General features: G+C 49.2%; 1 protein-coding gene and 1 long non-coding RNA gene across 9 annotated transcripts in view; one reads left to right on the forward strand and one right to left on the reverse strand.

Annotated features, from left to right (window-relative positions):
* NINL (ninein like) overlaps positions 1-19,213 on the forward strand; it is a 205,455-nt gene that overhangs the window by 117,271 nt on the left and 68,971 nt on the right. For all 8 annotated transcript variants that reach the window (XR_009248766.1, XM_058684663.1, XM_058684661.1 and 5 more), the window contains 7 exons: positions 1,640-1,818; positions 4,292-4,358; positions 6,317-6,507; positions 7,204-7,356; positions 9,749-9,919; positions 14,171-14,307; positions 15,734-15,874. Coding sequence is in view for 7 of the 8 variants with exons in the window: in XM_058684663.1 (XP_058540646.1) it covers positions 1,640-1,818; positions 4,292-4,358; positions 6,317-6,507; positions 7,204-7,356; positions 9,749-9,919; positions 14,171-14,307; positions 15,734-15,874 (1,039 nt within the window). In the remaining variant the exon portion in view is untranslated. The remainder of the gene's footprint in view (positions 1-1,639; positions 1,819-4,291; positions 4,359-6,316; positions 6,508-7,203; positions 7,357-9,748; positions 9,920-14,170; positions 14,308-15,733; positions 15,875-19,213) is intronic.
* LOC131485313 (uncharacterized) lies at positions 357-1,705 on the reverse strand. The gene is made up of 3 exons (XR_009248767.1): positions 1,622-1,705; positions 968-1,005; positions 357-489 (listed from the first exon to the last, which is right to left on the reverse strand). It is a non-coding gene; the product is annotated as an uncharacterized LOC131485313 (long non-coding RNA).

Raw genomic sequence — 19,213 nt, forward strand, 5'->3', positions numbered from 1 at the left:
TTTTTCCCCCTTCTTCTTTCAATTCTTTTGTTTTCTTTGCCTTTTTCCTTTCTTTCAGATCTCAAAGCTGTCCTCAATTAAATGGTCATATGTGTGCCCTGAGACTCCTTTCCTTCATGGCAGATCAAGGGGACATCAGAGCCCCTCTGATTTTTCTGCACTTGGTTTCCCAACTGTGCCCCAGCTTCCCATTTCCTGCCTGATACGACTTTCCTTCTTCTTATACCCCCTCAAGGTGGAAGGAGGATTCTTCTCCCACCCACATCAGCCAGCCCACAGCCTCTCTGTAACCAGAAACGATGCTCATATGCAAGAGCCCAAATTCACTGACTTTCACTTACCCTTTTGGCAGCTCTCTGGTAGGAGCCTTTCTCTATATTTATAGTTTGCCCCTTCTGAACACTGCTGGGTTGCTCCCTCCTTTTTTCTCTCTGCTGGCTTGGAAACTTTGCCCTCCTCTTCAGTACATCACATGCCTGTTGTCCCAGGCTGATTGGTATAATTTACGATTACCTTCAAGTGTCCCAGTGAGGTGAGACATGCTATAGTCACCCTGCATATTGTCAGCTGTCTTAAATGTCATGCTGTCACTTCATAGTCTGCACATCCCACATGGAACTTGGCATCTTCCTCCCTAAAACTCCTCCCTCATCCCCAGTGTCTGTCTGTCACTGGCATCACTGTACTTTCAGTTGGCCAGGCTGGACCCAGCCCCTTCCTCTGATGTGGTCTCAAGGTCAGGAGTCAGGGGTCAAGGTCAGGGGGAATGGAAGAAAGGAATGATGTGGTACTTGACTTAAAGAAGCATGACACCTTTCATTGAAATTCTGTTTTCCTGGCCTGGAATTATTTCATTAGATCCTATGCTTTTCTTTCCAACTGGCCCATGCTGGCTGCTTCCCTCTGAACCTATGTCGTGTCCTGGCTGCTGCCCATGATACCCTCTCCAAGTCTGTTTCTTACTCACCCAAATTCCTCACAGAGTCAGTATCATTTCTTCTCTGCCTGAGAGGTCACATTGTGTACAAATGTGAACAGGTAAGGAGGGAAGAAGGAAATGCAAAGGGTTATTAGGGTTTAAGAGATTCTCATGAATCCCAGACTAAAACTCATGCCTGCCTTTGCCCCAGACTTCAGACCTGCAGAGTTTGAGCCTCCCTTGGCTGTGTGTGAGGTCCATGCCCACAGCTCCCTGACAGTCCTGTCCAGATGGGGTCCTGAAGTAAGCAGGGTAGGAAGTGACCTTCTGGTCTCTAGAACAGTATGTTGCTGGAATATTGGAGGGTTTTTTTTCTTTGTATAAAAAGCTATTAGTATTAGTCTCTTATTATGTAAACAAAAAGTCTTTTTGTATTAGTAGTAGTCTTTTACTACATAAAAGCAGTATGCTCAGAAAACTTTAAATAGCACATAGAGTTTAGAGTAGAAAGTCCCCATCTCCCAGCCTGGGTTTCTCAGTTCCCTGCCTGAGGAATAGATTGACCACCGTTAACTGCTGTCTGTGTTCTTCCAGACATTTTCTGTGTGCCTCTGTGAGAGCTACACTCCATATCTTGAAATGTGTTGCTGCAGTGTGCACAGACCATCCGCTCCCTGTCCCTCCCCACCCCCTCCACCAAACCTCATATTTTCTTTCCAGCTGCCTCGCGTGCTGTCCCGCCAAAGTATGTGAGTGGCTCTAAATGGTATGGTCGCTGGAGCTGCCCTGAGCCTGAGCCATGTGGCTCTGCAACAGGAGCCAAATGTTTACCAGAACAGCAGGCGAGGGCCACTGGGAGAGGCCAGCTCCGCCGCTCTGCATCTCTGGAAAGTGTGGAGGTGGGTCCGAGTTCCTCCTTTCCCCACCCTAGGCCACCATCTCATTTAGTCATTGTGACATGACTATAAGAGGATGTGAGGGGCAGGTGGGCATTTCTGGGCATCTCAAGTTGCCAGAAACAAGGGTGCAGTTTGGGGAATGACATTTCATTCTAAAGTCTGGGGTGCCTGAGTGACCTAATTGGTTAAATGACTGACTCTTGATTTTGGCTCAGGTCATGATCTCATGGTTCATGAGATCTAGCCCCATGTTGGGCTGCATGCTAGGTGTGGAGTCTGCTTGAGGTTCTCTCCTTGTCTCTCTCTCTCTGCCCCTCCCCCCCCTCATTCTCTCTGTCTCTCTCTCAAAATAAATAAATAAACTTAAAAAAAAAAAAAAAAAAGAATTGTTAAAGTGTCCTGGGTCTGTCTGCAGGGAATTCTGGCCAGAGTGTACTTCTTCAGACATTAGGGCAGTGGAGAATTTGTGCTAAAATCACTTGTTTCTTTCCCTCTCCTGCTTATCACCACCAACTTTCCCCCCACCATTGTGAGAAGGCTGTTTTTTATGGTTTCATAAGAGTGAGAAAAGAAAGAAAGATGCCTTTCTGGTGCCCTTGTAAGGTTAGGAACTTGGAAGTACCAATAGGCCCATGGTCCCACCTGCCTTGAACACTTGGAATATACCAAGAATATACCACTTACAATTTGGCAAACATGTGCTGAGACCTCCCAGGGCTCTGAGGGTTGATTCTATCCTCCCATGTCTCTAAATTGTTCACTGCTGCCGAGATACTGCAGAAGATGGTCTGCTGGAGCCTTACAGCCTTCATGTCAGGAAATATCCATGGGACAGATCCATAACTTTCAAGTTAACTGTGGAGTCCTTAGACTTATTTTCAAGAATTCCAGAAGGTTCCTGGTTCCTACTCTCTGTGATGTCCATTTTGTCAGGTGGGGCTTTATGGGGACTTATCTTCAATAAGACCCTCACATTAATTTGATTATATGTTCAGCATTTGTTGAGGCAAGCATATCTATTTAAATCCTAGAGTTTCTTTGCTCAGGGACATGCTATGCCTGGGCAATACCAACAAATCCCAGGCATTCACTTTTTTATCGTTTTTAACTTTGGTCTGCAGGGATAGAGGTCTAAGGAGTCTGCTCTATCTCCATTATGCTGTTCTGCTTTTTATTTTATTTTTTTTTTAATTTTTTTTTAACGTTTATTTATTTTTGAGACAGAGACAGAGCATGAATGGGGGAGGGTCAGAGAGAGAGGGAGACACAGAATCTGAAACAGGCTCCAGGCTCTGAGCGGTCAGCACAGAGCCCGACACGGGGCTCGAACTCACGGACCGTGAGATCATGACCTGAGCCGAAGTCGGCCGCTCAACCGACTGAGCCACCCAGGCGCCCCCTGTTCTGCTTTTTAAAACCATCTTTGATCCCTGGAACTAGAACATGGAGGAATGCTGTTTTTAGGGTTGTCAGTTGGGCTGAATGCATTAGAAAAATGGGACATACCACCTGCTCCCAGATTCCACTCTCACTTCAATGCTGGCTCTGAGGAGTGCTGAGTCTTGGCCAACTTGGCATTCCTTCCAGAATCAGATGTGGGATGCATAGCACCTGTCAGAAGCAGACTTTGACTTTGTAGTCAGCCAACTTGGCCACAAAAACATGAGGTTTTTACCTGAGTCAAGTGTTTCTTTAATTTTTTTTTTTTTTTAAGACAGACAAAGCATGAGCGGGGGTGGGGCAGAGAGAGAGGGAGACAGAATCTGAAGCAGGTTCCAGGCTCTGAGCTGTCAGCACGGAGCCCGACGTGGGGCTCAAACTCACGAACTGTGAGATCATGACCTGAGCCAAAGTTGGACGCTTAACCAACTGAGTCACCCAGGCGCCCCACAGTCAAGTGTTTCTTGATGGCCTGCCCCCTTCAGGGTACAGCTTGCAAAGGGCACTGAGGAGTCAGTGCTTGCTATGTATCATGCTGTCCCTGGAGCTCCTGGAGGGACAGGGAGAACTACTCTCCCTCCAACTGTTTGCTGAACTGATCTGGATGATAAGGGACAGGGTACAGAGAAGTGAGGACCATCAAGCTTGAGCAAGATAATGTCATGCAGTGGAAGGTTGACCATACTCCCTGGCCATTCCTCTCCAGTGTTGGTGTCCGAAGCCAGCACCACAAGGAGGTGTTGGTTTGGGGAGGATTTTTCATTCCTGTTTGGGTACAAGTGCTTGATTATGTTTTTAGTGTTAAGTACTGATGACTTGGTTTATGTTGAGGAGCCTCATGTGTCTCTGTGTCTACATTGTAGTGCTTGGTCTGTGAGAAGGAGCTGTTCTGTGCCCGTGCCTCATGGCTTGGTGCAAAGGCCATCTGTAGGTGGGGGGTTTTGCCCGAGGAGCTGCATCTCACCAGCTGTTTGTCCTCTTCTTCAGTCCCTACCTAGCTCCAAAATATATCCTTCTTTTCGTTTTTCTACAGAGTCTCAAGTCAGATGAAGAAGCTGAAAGTGCTAAAGAACCTCAGAATGAGTTGTTTGAAGCACAAGGTAAAGCCACAGACTCATGGTTGGTGCTCCCTGTCTTTGATCAGTGCTTTGAAGTTCAAGGAGCTGGCTTGTTGGTTGGTGAGCCAGCCATGTGTAATTTCCTGGGAAGCATGCAGAGTGGGTGCTGTATCTGGTGGGCCCCTTCTCCAGAAGTGGTCCCAGCTGGGAGGTAGTCACTTGGTGCTCAGCATCCCCTGAGGTCAGATCCTTGGACAGAGGCCCCTGGCCAAGGGGGCAGTATGGTTGGGCCACATCTCGCAATCTGTGAGGACCAGCATGACTCCAGGTGGCAGGCATGGCCTGAGGTCCCAGGCCTCTTGCACTCCCTTCTTAATGTGCCAGGCCTGGGCACATCGTCTTCCTGGCTGTGTGCAAGCAGTCTTGGCAACCTCCAGTGGCTCTGTGTCTGTGCTCCAGATAAAATAGCAGATGTGGTCCTGGCCCTCAGGAGCCTTGCAGGGGCAACTGGAAGGCAAAAGCAGGGGTACATAAGATAGCAGTGTGCCCACATGTGTGTCTGGGGATGCTTTAAACATACCTCCCACACAGAGGAGAAAGTGCAGAAACTTTACTTGGAGAGGGAGACCACAGTTGACCTTTTGAATTTCTGCTGCAGTAAAAAATCAGCAGTTGGAACTGAGCATGATCTAGATTGTGATCCTCAAGGACGAGAGCCATTGTTCAGTGTTTAACTTAGTGGATGTCAGGGGAACTGACCTGAGCACCCACCTCAGCTGCTGGACAAAGCACATAGATAAGGAAGAGCAGCCAAGTGATCACATCTTAACCGTCTTGGTTTCAAATTCTAAATCTAGGGCAGGAAAGGAAGGTTGTGCACAGTGCAATTTTGGGTCTCTCTGCCTGCAGAGCAGGTTGGGTTCTTCCTAGCCTCGAACAGAAACCTTTTCACTGGGTTAGAACTGACAGTGTGCATGAAACTCACATCAGACCTCAGAGGATTTATTTATCTCCTTTGCCATTCCTGAGAAATAAACCCTAGTATCAGAGGTGCTTTTATGCTTTTACTTAGAAATTTCAGACACTTTATGCTGGAAGAGATCTCAAAAAAGGCATTTTCCAGGGTGCGTGAGTGGCTCAGTCGGTTAAACATCTGACTTCAGCTCAGGTCATGATCTCTCAGTTTGTGAGTTCAAGCCCTGCTTGACAGCTCAGATCCTGGAGCCTGCTTCAAGATTCTGTGTCTCCCTGTCTCTTTTCCCTTCCCCTCCCTCAAAAATAAACATTAAAAAAATTTTTTTAAGGCATTTTCCTCAACCCAACACAGTGTTGTTCATGAGCACACAGGCCTGGCTTTCCTCAGGAAAAGTGACTTTCTTGTTCTTAGTTGGGCTATCAAAGTAATTAATGTCAAAGTAGCCCATTACCCAAGCTGCTGATGGGGAACTTCAGTCATGTGGAGTCTGAGCTGCCTCTCTGTGTCAGGCTGGGTGGCGTGGACTGACTGTAGAGGGAATGTCTGGCTTGAAGCATGGCTCATCCATGATGGCTTCTCATGGGCACCCCCAAAGTCTGTCCATTCCACAAGTTGTTTCTCTGGCAAAGCTCAGAAACACTAGTTTCTGAAATTTATTTTTTAAAAACTAGGGGTTTTTTTTTGTTTTGTTTTGTTTTTTGTAAATACAAATAATGCAGCCCTCTTTTATATGCTTCCAGTGGTCTGACTTTATGAGAAAAAGCTTTCCCCACATGGACCAGAGGTTCCTCCCACCCCCACCTACATTTTATTATGAAAATTTGGAAACACAGAATGAAGATGAAAGAATCATATTGTGAACAGCCATGTACTCATCACCTAGATTCCACCTTTGATGCTTCACTACTCAAGTGTGTCCACCTGCCCATCCATCTGATTTCAGAGTCAGTTGCCAGCATTGGTATATTTCCCCTAAGTGCTTCTACCTGGACATCAGGTTTACCTGTCACTCTTCCTGCTTCAGGCCAGCTGCCAGCTTGGGGTTCTGAGGTCTTCAGATGCCTCCAGAAGCCCTGCAGCCTCCCCCTGGACACCCCTGAGAGCCGGGTTCGTGGCATCTGGGAAAAGCTAGGTGTTGGCAGTAGCGGCCACCTCAGCGAGCAGGAGCTGGCTGTGGTCTGCCAAAGCATCGGGCTCCAGGCACTGGAGAAGGAGGTGAGAGGGTCTGAGGCAGACCACACTCAAGGACAGGTTCTTTGTGGTGGTCAGGTTGCTGTTGCATCTGGAGAGTCCCTTCATCCTCCAGACACTGATGTGGTTGTACTACTTTATGGTCTAAAGTCCTCTGGTAACTCCCAGTGCTTCTGCTGAGGTCTGCGCCCACACAGGTCATGTATGGCCTGCCTCACCAGCTTCTGAGCACCTGCACTTATGACCCTTTCTCTGCCTGGAGTGCCCTTTCCCCTTCCTGCATTGCCTAGTTCTACCGCCCAACCCAGATGTTATGCCCTCTGAGGCAGGCTGCACTCCCTTGCAGGGGCCAAGGGGAGGGGGGTGGGCAGTGGTGATGTGATGGGGAAGTGCCTCCTTACTAAAGTTCCCCTTAGTCCTGCTGTCCTTGCTGTTCTCTGAATTGCTGGGGCCCAGGACCCCCTCCATATGTATGTCTTCTTCCTGCCATCCAGCAAGTTACTCTGAATGGGTATTTATGGAATTAGGAAGTGCACGTGGCACCCCTTCACAGCAGGGTGGAAACTGACCAGGTATGTAGATGTCACAAGACAGAGTCAGGGGACATTAGGTGAGTTTGGTAAGGACAAGAGACTGCCCAGGGAAGGCCTGGGTGGTGGTGACTGGCATGCAGCTGCTTGTGCGTGGGGCCTCAGCACAGGTGTGGTGGCTTTTGTCTAGGAACTGGAGGACCTGTTTAACAAACTGGATCAAGATGGAGATGGCAGAGTGAGTCTTGAGGAATTCCAGCTTGGCCTATTCAATCACGGGCCCACTTCACTTCCAGAGTCTTCCACTCCCATCAAACCGAGCATGTCCTGGTCTCATCACCAGGTAAAATGGGATGATTAAGCTTTGAACCACAGCAGCAACTGCTGTCACTCTGGCCTTCATCATCTTCACAGACCTGGGAGTTGGTGGGGGTATGTACACATACGTATGTGAGTGGGAGGCCATGTGATTTAGATTCTAGAATCACACAGGTCTTCTGCTGATCTGGCATTGCCCCTCCCTAACTGTGTATCCCTGAATGAGTTATTTGCCTTCTCTGAGCTTCAGGCTCTTCATCTGTAAAATGGTGTCTACCTCATAGGGGTTTTATGAGGATTACATGGCAGTTCCTCGATTTTCTCCTCAAGAAGCCTATCCCAGTGTACCTTCCATTAGAAGAGCTTCTTCTCTCCTCCCCATTGTGGTGCAGTGAGAGCATTCTGTACCTTCCCTAGGAGTAGCTCTCCAGGTACTCCTTTCCTTGTACTCTCCCTGTGTTGTGTTCCTGAATTTTATCTCTCATTCAAATACCAGGTCTCTGCAGATGGAGAAGAGCAGATTTTAGGCGGTTATTTAAATTGTGATCTCATTGGCTGACCGTTGGCTTAGCATTTGGTTTTTCTCCATCCCAGGAGAGGAGAACCTCCCTCTTCCACCAAAGGGCAAGGTTCTCTGGGGGAGTCTTGCCAATGCTTCTCTGCTGATGTGGCTGATCCTGTAGTTTGTAGGTGGCGGTACAAGATGAGTAATGTTGTTTTCTGCTGCACTAGGTGTAATCTGAGAGTCCCATTTCTGAATCTGAACCTGATGAGAATGGAGAGAGAAGAAACTAGGAGTGTTAAAGGAAAGTGTCAGGCCATGTAAGGTCAGAGGCCATGAAGTCCCACCAAGTCATGCTTGGAGCCAGTGGAGGGAGGGTGCCTCCTCTGTGGTGGAGCTGCCCCTTGTTCCTGTGTCCCAATGAGGAAGCACAGCTGGACAGGACTCTGAGCCATGGGGCGCAGGAATGAGACCAGGCAGGACCCACCTCTAGTCAGATGCAGGTGCCCAAGGAACACCTGACTACCCAGGAAGTGCCCTGAGCTAACACAGCTGCAGGTGGAGGGTGTTGTATCCCGTGTGTGTGGACTCTTGCGTGGCATGGTGGTGCTGGGCCCTCAAGTATGTGGCCCAGCACCCCCCCCCCCCCCGCCGCTACACCATGACATGCCTGTCCCCAAGTTCACAGTCCTCACAAAGGAAGCAGGTAGGGGGGAGACAAGGGTGGTCCAGGTGCATTTGGCTATCTGAGCTTCTCCACTGTGGCCATGGCATGTTTCTGACCATTCTTGAGCTGTCTGTCCTCTCCCCTTTTGTAAATGGAGTCACATGCCTACTTTGTAGGGCTGTACCTAGCACAGCTTTAGTAAGCACCCAATTCCTAAGTGTTTATGAAGAGATAGGGATATGGTTGAGAACAGATGAGAGCATATGGGCCTGTGAGTACCTGCTGAGGTAGTGAGTGCCAGGAGAGAGGTCCTGGGCTGGGAGGGGGTGTCAGAGTGGAGCCCTGGAAAGTGCCCAGCCATGGAAGCATTGGGGGGGAAGTGTTTCAGGCAATGAGAAAAGCCTGGAATGTTTGGGAATAGCAGAGACTCCTTTGAGGGGAGTTGAGAGGAGGCCAACAAGGAAAGGGTTCCCTAGGGGCGGTGGGGGGGCCGGAAACCCCAGTGGCCAGAAGGAAGGGACTGTTTTTCCTCATTCTTATAGCCCCAGATAGCAAATGCTGGTTCTGAAGAGAATGCCAGCCTGGGGCAGAAAGCAGTCTTGCTTGATGGATTCTCATAGCCCTTAAGCCTAACAGGTCAGCTTTCTGGCCAAGAGATTTTTTTTCCCCTTCCTCTTAAAACTCTCCAATTCTGTCAGCTATGAGATGTGTTTCTGAGGCCTGAGCAGATGGGTGACTTTGTTTGGGCCTCTTCTTTTAAGCCTGTCCTGGGTTTCTTTCCACAGGCTGGATTTCTGAGCATTGGCATGTGCCTTCTCTAGCTTTTTAAGGCCGGGTGCACACCAGTACTGATTTGGGAGAGAGAGGTTATAAAATCCCTTCATGCCTCCCACTAAGAAGCTCTTGCTGACATGTGAGGCCACACGGGTGTTGGAATGTGTTCCTTGGGCCAAGCCTCGAGTAGACAGTAGGAAAGCAGGCACCAGTGTCTTAGAGAAGGCAATAGGCTGGGTGCCCGGATCTCTGGGTTCAAATCCCCACTTTGCCACCTGCAGAGCCGTGCAGTCTTGGGCACACTGTGAGATGGTGTCATGCCTTTGTTTACTAGTCTGGGAGACAGAGCTAATGGTCACTGTGTGAGCTGTTCTTGACAGACCTCAATGAGACAGTGAAAGGTTGAGCACAGGCTACTGAAGTTGGAAAATACTAAAAATAAACAAGAGGCACTTCCACTTTCTCTACACACAGGTCCTGGAGGAGGGCAGCTGCCAGACTGCCACAACATCATCCCTGGTGTCCGTGTGCTCAGGCCTGCGCCTCTTGTGCAGTATTGATGATGGCACCGGCTTTGCCTTTCCTGAGCAGCTCATCACCCTGTGGGCCCAGGAGGGGATTCGGAACAGCAGAGAAATCTTGCAGGTCTGGAACTGGTCACTCACAGCCGCCCTGGAGGGAGCATGCAGGCAGCATGGGGCCAGCGGGGGACCTCAGGGCCCTTTGCTCTCAGAGGAGGCTGGACAGAGAATCCCACAGACACACAGGGCCTGCACTCTCTGGGGGAACCCCATGTAGGGAAGGCCTGTTAGAATCATTTTCCTCTTTATTTTTTTTGCCATTAAAATATAAGAAATTTTAACTTTAAGAGATAATAAATAAGCAGAGAAAACAAATCTGAAACAAATCCACTTGAAGGTAGGTTTTGGTATCTTAGACATTTCCCTCAGTACATTGTTAGCCTTGGAGATGTTTTGCTTACTTGGACAATGGAGGTCCATCCCAGACGAGGGGAGAAAATTTCCTACCTTGTGGTAGAGACATCTTACTGGATGTCACTGTCCCAGTAGTCTGAGTGTTTCCATTTTGTGGAAGATGAGCTCCATAGTGAACCCGAATTCTGCCCAGAGCTGCTGCCTGGCTGGCCAAGCTCTTCTCCCCTCATTTGCTTGCCCAGACCCCCTCCTCCACCGTGTTGGGTGTGGAGGTACACTGCCCTGCTGCCTCCTCCTGAGTTCCTGCATGCTCTTCGGGGGGTTGGCCCACAAGACTGTCTTCAGATGGGGTCAGGCCTCTTCTGGGGGCCAGTCCAACCTCCCCTAGGGACACAGGGCCAGACCCCTGGGGTTTGAAGGGAGCTTGCTCTGGGGCAGTCAAGTCAGTTGTGCACAGGGGCTGAACAAGGGTAAGAAAAGAATACTGGGGAAAAGTGTGTGTGTAAGCTGGACTGCTGATCTTCATTTCCAAATTTCACTTTGTGCTGTAAAAAAAAAAAAAAAAAAATGTCAACTGGGGGAGCCTGGGTGGCTCAGTTGGTTAAGCGTCTGACTTTGGCTCAGGTCATGATCTCATAGTTCGTGAGTTTGAGCCCCACATCGGGCTCTGTGCTGACAGCTCAGAGCCTGGAGCCTGCTTCAGATTCTGTGTCTCCCTCTCTCTCTGACCCCCGCCTGCTCGCACTCTGTCTCTCTCAAAAATAAACATTAAAAAAAATTTTTTTAAGTGTCAACTGTACACAAAATCATAAAGTAATAAAGCCTGCCCCCTTTTGCTCCCATTCTGTAGGAGTAGCAACACCTCACGGCTCAGTGGGAGTTTTTGCAGAGCTTTTCCCCAGCACAGAAAAGAAATATATATTTGGATATTCCAGCTTTAAAATTTTTTTTTTGCAAAATTGGTATACTGTATATCTTGTTAATTTGTTACCTTTTTCTTATCATTGGACATGTAGATTTTTTTTCTGTTCTAAATTTTGTTTAGATTATATATCCTCCTGTTCCTAAGCTGGTATTTCTTGGTAGGCTAGATTTCTGAAGTTACACATTTTAACTCTTGGTAGGCTTTTTTATATTGCCTCTGAAAATGTCCTTATTAGCACAAACTAACAGTTCACAGAGGAGCTCAATGACAACCTTTAAGATAGTCCTCCTGACACTTTGGGCGAGGCCCTTTTGGGCCTAGCCATTGCTGAGTGTGGCCACCCAGCAGCCTGGGCAGAGACTGGACAGTAAGGCCAGAACTGGGCACCTGGCCCTTGGGAGAGCTGGAGGCTGAGCCCTAGTCACTAGATTGGCCCCCTGGGAGGGCAAAGAGCAAAGGGATTCACAGTTTTGAGATTCTCCCTGAAACTGTATTCCTGATTCCCTGTCATTTGGAGGTGGGCTGGCTGCCTTTAGAGCATGGTGAGTCTCAAATTTGCCTCTGACACTTCATAACTTACCCTTTTTATAGCTTTCCTCCTGTCAGAGAATATTTCCATTTCCTTAGCAATTTGTAATTTACTAGTTGCATTGAGGATTTGCTTCCATTTTGTTGAAGGGCAGAGGTGTTTACTGAACTCTCAGCACTTGGCACCAAGCAAGGACCTGTGAAGTTTGTGACATTGTTTACTCTTCACTCAGTGTAGTTGTTTCTGTCTCACATGACAGATGAGGTCGCTGCCTGAGCCCACATAGCCAGGGCGGGAGCAGCAGTGAGTGGGGCAGGCCTTCTGGGTATCCTGGTATGTCAGGTCGGGCCCTTCCTGCCTTCGACGCTCTCAGAAACTGCTTACCTGTGATGCTGGTGGTGAAGACCACAGGCTGCTGGTCCTACCAAGACAACCAAGCACACCATGTCTGAAAAAGAAAGGCCTTTCTCTTGAGAAGGAAGCATCAGCTGGGTGAGCCCTTAGTGTGGATGTGCTGACATCACATACCCAGCTTCTCAAAACCCCTGGCCATTTCAGGGAGCTTCTTATCCAGGCCCTTGAGAGTGCTCTAGGAGGAGGCCTGGGAATGGTTATTTGTCCTCCCTCGACAAATTACCACTAAATTACACCTTGAAACACAATAACTCTTCTTGTCTTGAGCAGTTTTTGTGGGTCCGGAATTTGGGAGCTATGTAGTGGGTGGCTCTAGCTCAGGGTCTCCCCTGAGGTTGATCAGATGTCAGCCAGTACTCAGTCTTGTGAATGACTGACTGGGGCTGGACCGCCGCTCCCAAGTTGGCAGATTGATACTTGCTGTAGCACGAGGCCTCCATTCCTTGCACATGGCCCCTTCCTAGGGCTGCTTGAGCTTCCTCACAACTAGGCTGTGACTTCCTGGGAATGCCATCTAAGAGAGAGTGAGGAGGAGGCTATGTGTCTTCCAAGCCCCAACCTTGGAAGTCATACACTGTCACTTCCTCAGTGTCCTGTGTGTGACACAGGTTGGCCCTGTTGTGTGTGAGAGGGGAATACCTGGGTATGGGTGCCAGGAGGTGAAAGACACGGGGCTGTCTTGGAGGCTGGCTTACACCCTTGCCATGTGGTTTTTGATGACTCCTTTCTTCTTGGTCAGGAAGTTGCTGCTGTGACCAATCATGTCTGTGCCCTCTGTCTGGTGACATGATGGCTGGGACATCTTTACTTGTGGAATAACAGCTTGAGCTTCCCAGTTATTCCATATGCTTTACCCTGATGTCACTTCTCTTCAGAAGCGCTCTGGGAAGTGGGGGAGCAGTGGAAAGCCTGGTCTCCATTTTATAAGTTAAAAAAGGGGGGCGCCTGGGTGGCTCAGTCGGTTAAGCGTCTGACTTCAGCTCAGGTCATGATCTCACGGTCTGTGAGTTCGAGCCCCGCGTCAGGCTCTGTGCTGACAGCTCGGAGCCTGGAGCCTGTTTCAGATTCTGTGTCTCCCTCTCTCTCTGCCCCTCCCCTGTTCACGCTCTGTCTCTCTCTGTCTCAAAAATAAACATTAAAAAAAAAATTTTTTTTAAAAAGGGAGCATGCCTCATTTCCTTGTGTGACTGAGAATGCTGTGGCCCCTTCTCTCCAGTCCCTGACATGGTGCCTGCCTCTAGATGTGGGTGTAACTGTAATTTTTTGACATCATAGAAGGAGCAGAGGTCAAGAATACTCAACACTAAAAAAGCAAATGTAGCAAGTGTTAGTTATTGTCAGTTGAGCAGAGGGGTATATGGGTATGGTTTATTATTATTATTATTGTGGTACAATACATTTAATGTAAACGGTTTTATTCTCTTATTTTCAAAATCTTGAGGGAAAGAATGCTCCACTCCACTAGGCCATGGCTCATCTCTCTGTTAGATCGTTTTCCTACCAACAAAACTACCCACCCATACATATACTTCATGGAGATTCTATTAGTTTGAAATGATAAAAACTCAATTCAAAATGTCTTAAGGAGAGAGGATATTACGGGCTCACGTGAGCAGGCACTTGGGAGAAGGTGCCCAGAGGTGTCGTCAGGGCTCTTTTACATCTATCCTCTGCTTGCTTCTTGGTGGTGTTGGGCTCAGGTCAGTTCTCTTCACACAGCTCCCAAGGCTAGCAGGGTTCATACAGCAACTTATTTCACAGAAAATGGCCTCTCCGCCGGCCTCTTATCAGTCCCCATGACGTCCTCTGCTTCTGTGTCAGTTACCTTTTCAGGAAGAAGGTCTTTGTCCAGCCTGGGTCGTATACTCCCTGATGAGGGGTGAGGGGAGAACTTGGCTTTGACAGGGACTATGGGGGAGGGGAGACCAGAGTAACATGGGTGGGGGCAGGGCAGAGACTTTACAGACAGAAGAGTTGGCAGGTGCTGCCACCAGGACAGTGTGGATCTGGGCCTGGCCTATTCTTAGGAAAGCCAGGAAGTATTTGGAGAAGTCACACATCCTTTCCCGCCCAATGGGCTTTGCTATTTCCAGAGTCTTGGCTTCAGTGTGGATGAGAAGGTGAATCTTTTGGAGCTGACCTGGGCCCTTGAGAATGAGCTCATGATGGTCGGTGGTGCCACTCAACAGGCAGCCTTGGCCTGCTACCGCCAGGAGCTGAGCTTCCGCCAGTAAGAGCCCAGTGTGGTTGGGGAGGTTGGGGAGGTTGTGGAGGTATAGCTGGCTGCGTTGCCTGGAGGGAAATGGGCAGTCTGCCCTTGTCTACCCCAAGCCAGTCCCAGGGGACAAGGGACTTGACACCACCTTTCCCACTGGCTGTCCTTTAGTGGGCACTCTTGGTGGGACAGGGAAAGAGCTGAGTTGTGAGTGCAGAAGAGGGCTACCTGTGCCTCGAGTGGCATCCTCCTGTGTGGTCTCAGAGGGGCCTGAGGACCCAGTGGCCTGTGGGGTAGCTGCTGCTAGGGCTTTAATGGCCACAGAATTTCTGAGTCACCAGTCTGCCTTCACACTTGGTAAGAAGCCTAGAAACTGATGTTGAGGTCCTCCCTTAGTTCCTTTTAGCAACATTCCAAAGGGGGAATTTGAACCTGACACTCATCCTGCTGACACTGGAGCTCTCAGGTGCAGAGACAGAAATCTTACAGTTGGCAGGGATGTGTTCCAAGAACAGGCAGAGGGTCCTGGGCTGGGGCAGCTGGCAGGACAGTAGAACGAAGTGTTCCTCAACATGGTCACCCAGTGCACAATGACAGGGGGCCTGAGAATGCATTCCATTTTAGTTGGGTTCAGGTTTCAATTAGCTGAGTATTCAGGCCATCCATATGCTCAGCAAATTGGCATAAAGATTGTTTTTGTGTTTATTGATGTTTCAAAGCTGCAGGGAAGAAATCATGATTTCCATCCTCAGGATTTTGCATTCAATTAGATGCTGACAGATGAGCTTTCTGACCTCAGGCACTCTGAGAATAGGACCAGAGACTATGCCTTGGGAGGGTGGAGGGAGAAAAGCTCTGTGTTCCTTCAGGGGGATAAACAGTCACCAGAATAGCAAGTGCCAAGGGTTAGTGCATAACCTCATGTGGGGACTGGGGTAAATGGAAAGAGTGAGAGCTACACACACAAATCACATTCTGCTCTAAGTGACTCATCCAGATACCTGGCTGCAGGTGACAGGGTGTGACCAGGCAGGGTGATGGGTGCCAGCCTTCTCTTCATCATGTGTCCAGTCCTGGATTAGGTGCTGGGGATCCCTGGGAGAGGGGACAAGAGGGAGACATGGATAAATTATTACCTGTTCTGGGCCATCTGGAGGTGTCACACAACATAAGGCTCTACGTTCAGACTTCCTTGATTCAGAAACCTTCCAGAAACCTTCCTTGACAAGTCATTTAGCCTCTCTCTCATCTGCAAAACAGGCATAGTAATTCTGGAAACCACTTTTAGGAAATGGTTAGTAGTAGCAGTGAGGTCAGAGCACAGCACTGCCCATGCTCAGCACCCAGTTAAGGCAGCCCTTTCTATCATTCATGGAGACACAGGGCTTGTTGGGCCCAGAGCAGGTATCCCCCCTCTGACACTGTCTCCTTCCTGTGGCAGGGGACAAGTGGAGCAGATGGCAAGGGAGCGAGACAAGGCGAGGCAGGACCTGGAGAAAGCTGAGAAGAGGAACCTGGAGTTTGTGCAAGAGATGGATGACTGTCACTCTGCCCTAGAGCATCTCACGGAGAAGAAGATCCAGTAGGTCTCGCAGTCATACCCAAGTGCAGAGCCATGGCTTCTCAGCAGCTGGGCCATGATTCCCCGGCTCTGGCCAAGGGTGGGTGGTGGATGTGGGTCTGCCACTAGCTGAGGCCATGGTCATGAACATGGTGGAGCTGAGGCCCTCCTCACCTGAGCCAGGAGAAATCTAGAAGGTGCACCTCTGGGGATGTCCTTCCTTGAAATAAGAGGTGTGCATTTAAAATAGTAGCCTTGCTCTTTATGATGTGAGCTCATGGTGCAGGGGCATCCAGCTGTGTGTGCCTATGGGCTGCAGGGAAAATTCCTATCCTCCGCTTTACTTATGGGGTCTGTCCCACCCAAACTGTGTCTTCTGTATGTACCTGTGGCTAGTGACATGGATGAATGTTTTGAGAGAGGGCTGGTGAATGGTTTTAGAACCTGTTGGAAGGAGGTTAATATGGTAGAAGCCCAGAGCCCAAAACGTGACTTCAGGTATTGTAAGTTATGATGAGTTAAACAGATCCCTGGTGAGCGGTTTGCTCCATCAGTCACGCTGGTGGCTGGACAGATCAGAGGAAAGGATTTCTGATCTTTTTTTTATGGACACAAAACCCATTCTCTGGTTTATTAGCCAAAATGTGAAGAAATCCAGCCCCTGAGGATCTCCTAGGCTGGAGCAGGCAAAGAGGAGATTTTCACCCCACTCTGGTGTACAGTCTATGCTAGGCATCCCTGGCAGAGCTTAGCTGGTTATTTACTTTCTCAAAGCTTTTGTCACTTGAAGGTGTCTCCTCAAGTATAGCAAAGGGTGTGTGCTGCGGAAAAACCAGTGTGGTACACTCAGCTTTTGGTAGTGCTAGTGGTGGGGGCACAGGAGGGCTGCCAGCCTCCCCTCCTCATTCTCCCTCAACAGCCCTTGCTGTGATCCTGGGTGGACAGAGTCCTTGAGGTTCCTCATCTGTGAAATGGGAATGGTGAAAGACCATCCTCTGCACAGGAGGGCACAGGTCAGTGTTTTCGAGCTCTTAACAGGTCCTGGTGCATGCAGCCACCGGACGCATCTCATGCCTATGGGTTAGTGGAGAGTGGGCCTCTGCGAAATGTATGAGAAAGAGAAGTAATAACTCACGTGGCATGTATGGTTTCAGCAAGCAGATGTCTGAGAGCTTGTGACAAGCCATCTCATTCCTGTGCCTCTGGGATGTTGCCTCTCCCTGTCTTGTGTGGTTGTAGCATTTGAAGGTAACACTTTTCTTACACCAGCCCTATTGGCAGTGTGTGTGGGTCTTGTAGGGTGATGTACATGAAGCCCCTTTTACATGGCCCTGGCTGGGCAGCATAATAGCCTTCATAGGGACATTTACCTGCTCCCATCTGCCTTACTGCAGGCTTCTGAGCACCATCCCTAAGAAGGCTTGCTCCTGTCATGCCTGGGGACTATCACAGTCAGTTACAAAGTCCTTACCCCAGGGCCTCGTGGCTCACACTGGGAGGGATTGGAGGTATCCTGGGGTGCAGCCAGCTTTCCTGGGGCTCTGCAGGTCTGCTAGGTGGCCACAGCAGATGGGGGCTTTCATGACCACATGGAGCCAGTCCAACTAAACAGTGGGATTGAAGCCCAAGAGCCCATTCCAGTTCATCTTCACCAGAGACACAGTGTGCCTCCACTGTGCAGCCAGAGATCTTGGGGTTGAGGAGCCGATCGGCCCTCCAGGAAGGAGCTTCTGGCCTGTGAAACTACTGTTACTGTTGTGGTGCTCCTGTTGTATGCCAAGTGTCACCTGAGTTACCATCCATAGTTACCCCAAACAGGCCATTTTAGCCCCATTTTTCAGCTAAAGAAACTGAGGCTTGCAGCAGTGCAGTAGCTTGCCTGTAATCATGCAACAAGTGTGGCCCAAAATTTGAAGACAGGTCTCCTCTCTCTTTGTCCTGTACTGTCCCCAAGATAAGAGAGTGTGAGGCCCTGGCCTGCCATGTATTAGAAGTGTGAGAACAGACCATTATGCAGGAAGAGCACTGCAGGGTAGAGAGCTCATCACCTTCCCAGGCTGGGGTCACCTGGAGTCACATATTGCCAACCTAAGTTAGCACATGAACCCCATCAGCTCACCTTCCCACAGGATCCTTGTACTCAGGGATCCAAGGGAGAGTTGTGGCTGTTACTCCTAGTCTGTGGGGGAGCAGGCTCTGCATGGAGCAGAGCCACACATCTGAGTCTGTGGGACTCTAGAATCGGCCTTTCCTTCCTGGGGGTGGCTGGGGAAGGCTGAATGCAACAGGCTGAGATCCTCGTCTGCTCACCATTGGATGTCCACACCTACTTCTGCCTGGTGTGGAGAAGGAGTATGCAAGAGATAGTGTCAAGGGGCATGAGTGTGAGAGAGTACACGTGTGTGTGTACAAGTGTGCACACATGCATACTCACTTCCAACACTCCTGCACAAAAGACTCTCCCAAGATAATGGGAATGTTCAGGAAACCCAAACATTAAGGATCCTTTCACCAAATTTTCAAAAATACTTCCAATCAAACCTGAGAAAAATAAATAAACATGGTTTTATAAGGAGGTGTCAGTAAGGCCGAGGAGCCCAGGGTGGGGAGACCGGCAATGGACACCTTGACTTCTGTGTGGATGTGCTGACTGTGGCCTTGCTGAGCCTCCCTTATCTCAGTGTGGAGCATGGGTGGTGTTTATCACAAAGGAGCATTTAGTTAGGAAATAACTGTAGTTTGTCTCTTGTCAGCAATTGACTGTCTCTGTTCAGCTGATTCCCTTGTGGCATCCAGCCGCAAGCTGCCCTGCTCACCCCTTCTTGCTGAGCGCGTTCCTGCAGGTGAAATTAGAATGTTCAGAGTGTGGGTGCCTGGGTGGCTCAGTTGGTTGAGTGACCGACTTTGGCTCAGGTCATGATCACACAGTTTGTGAGTTCAAGCCCCGCATCGGGCTCTGTGTTGACAGCTCAGAGCCTGGAACCTGCTTTGTATTCTGTGTCTGCCCCCTCCCCTGCTCACACTCTGTGTCTCTCTGTCTCTCAATAATAAATAAATGTTTAAAAAAAAAAAAAAAGAATGTTCAGAGTGTTGGTTCTTGTAGCTACAGATGTATGATTTTGCTCACCTGTCATAGCCTCCTTAGTTCCCTGACTTCACAAAATAGGAGATGAGGTCAGCATGGGTTTCCACAGAGTGAGACTATTACTGCAAATTAGGAGCTGAAGGAACCTTGGAAGAAGCCAACAGAGCTTTTTTCCTTTCTCAGTACCTCCCCTTTCCTCCTCATGGCTCTTCTAACAGTGTGTTGTTAGACTCACTACTGACTTGGAGACTTGGGATCCCACCTGAGCAGGAGTG

This window comes from Neofelis nebulosa, chromosome 9 (genome assembly GCF_028018385.1).
Source record: "Neofelis nebulosa isolate mNeoNeb1 chromosome 9, mNeoNeb1.pri, whole genome shotgun sequence".
NCBI classification, from domain to species: Eukaryota; Metazoa; Chordata; class Mammalia; order Carnivora; family Felidae; genus Neofelis; species Neofelis nebulosa.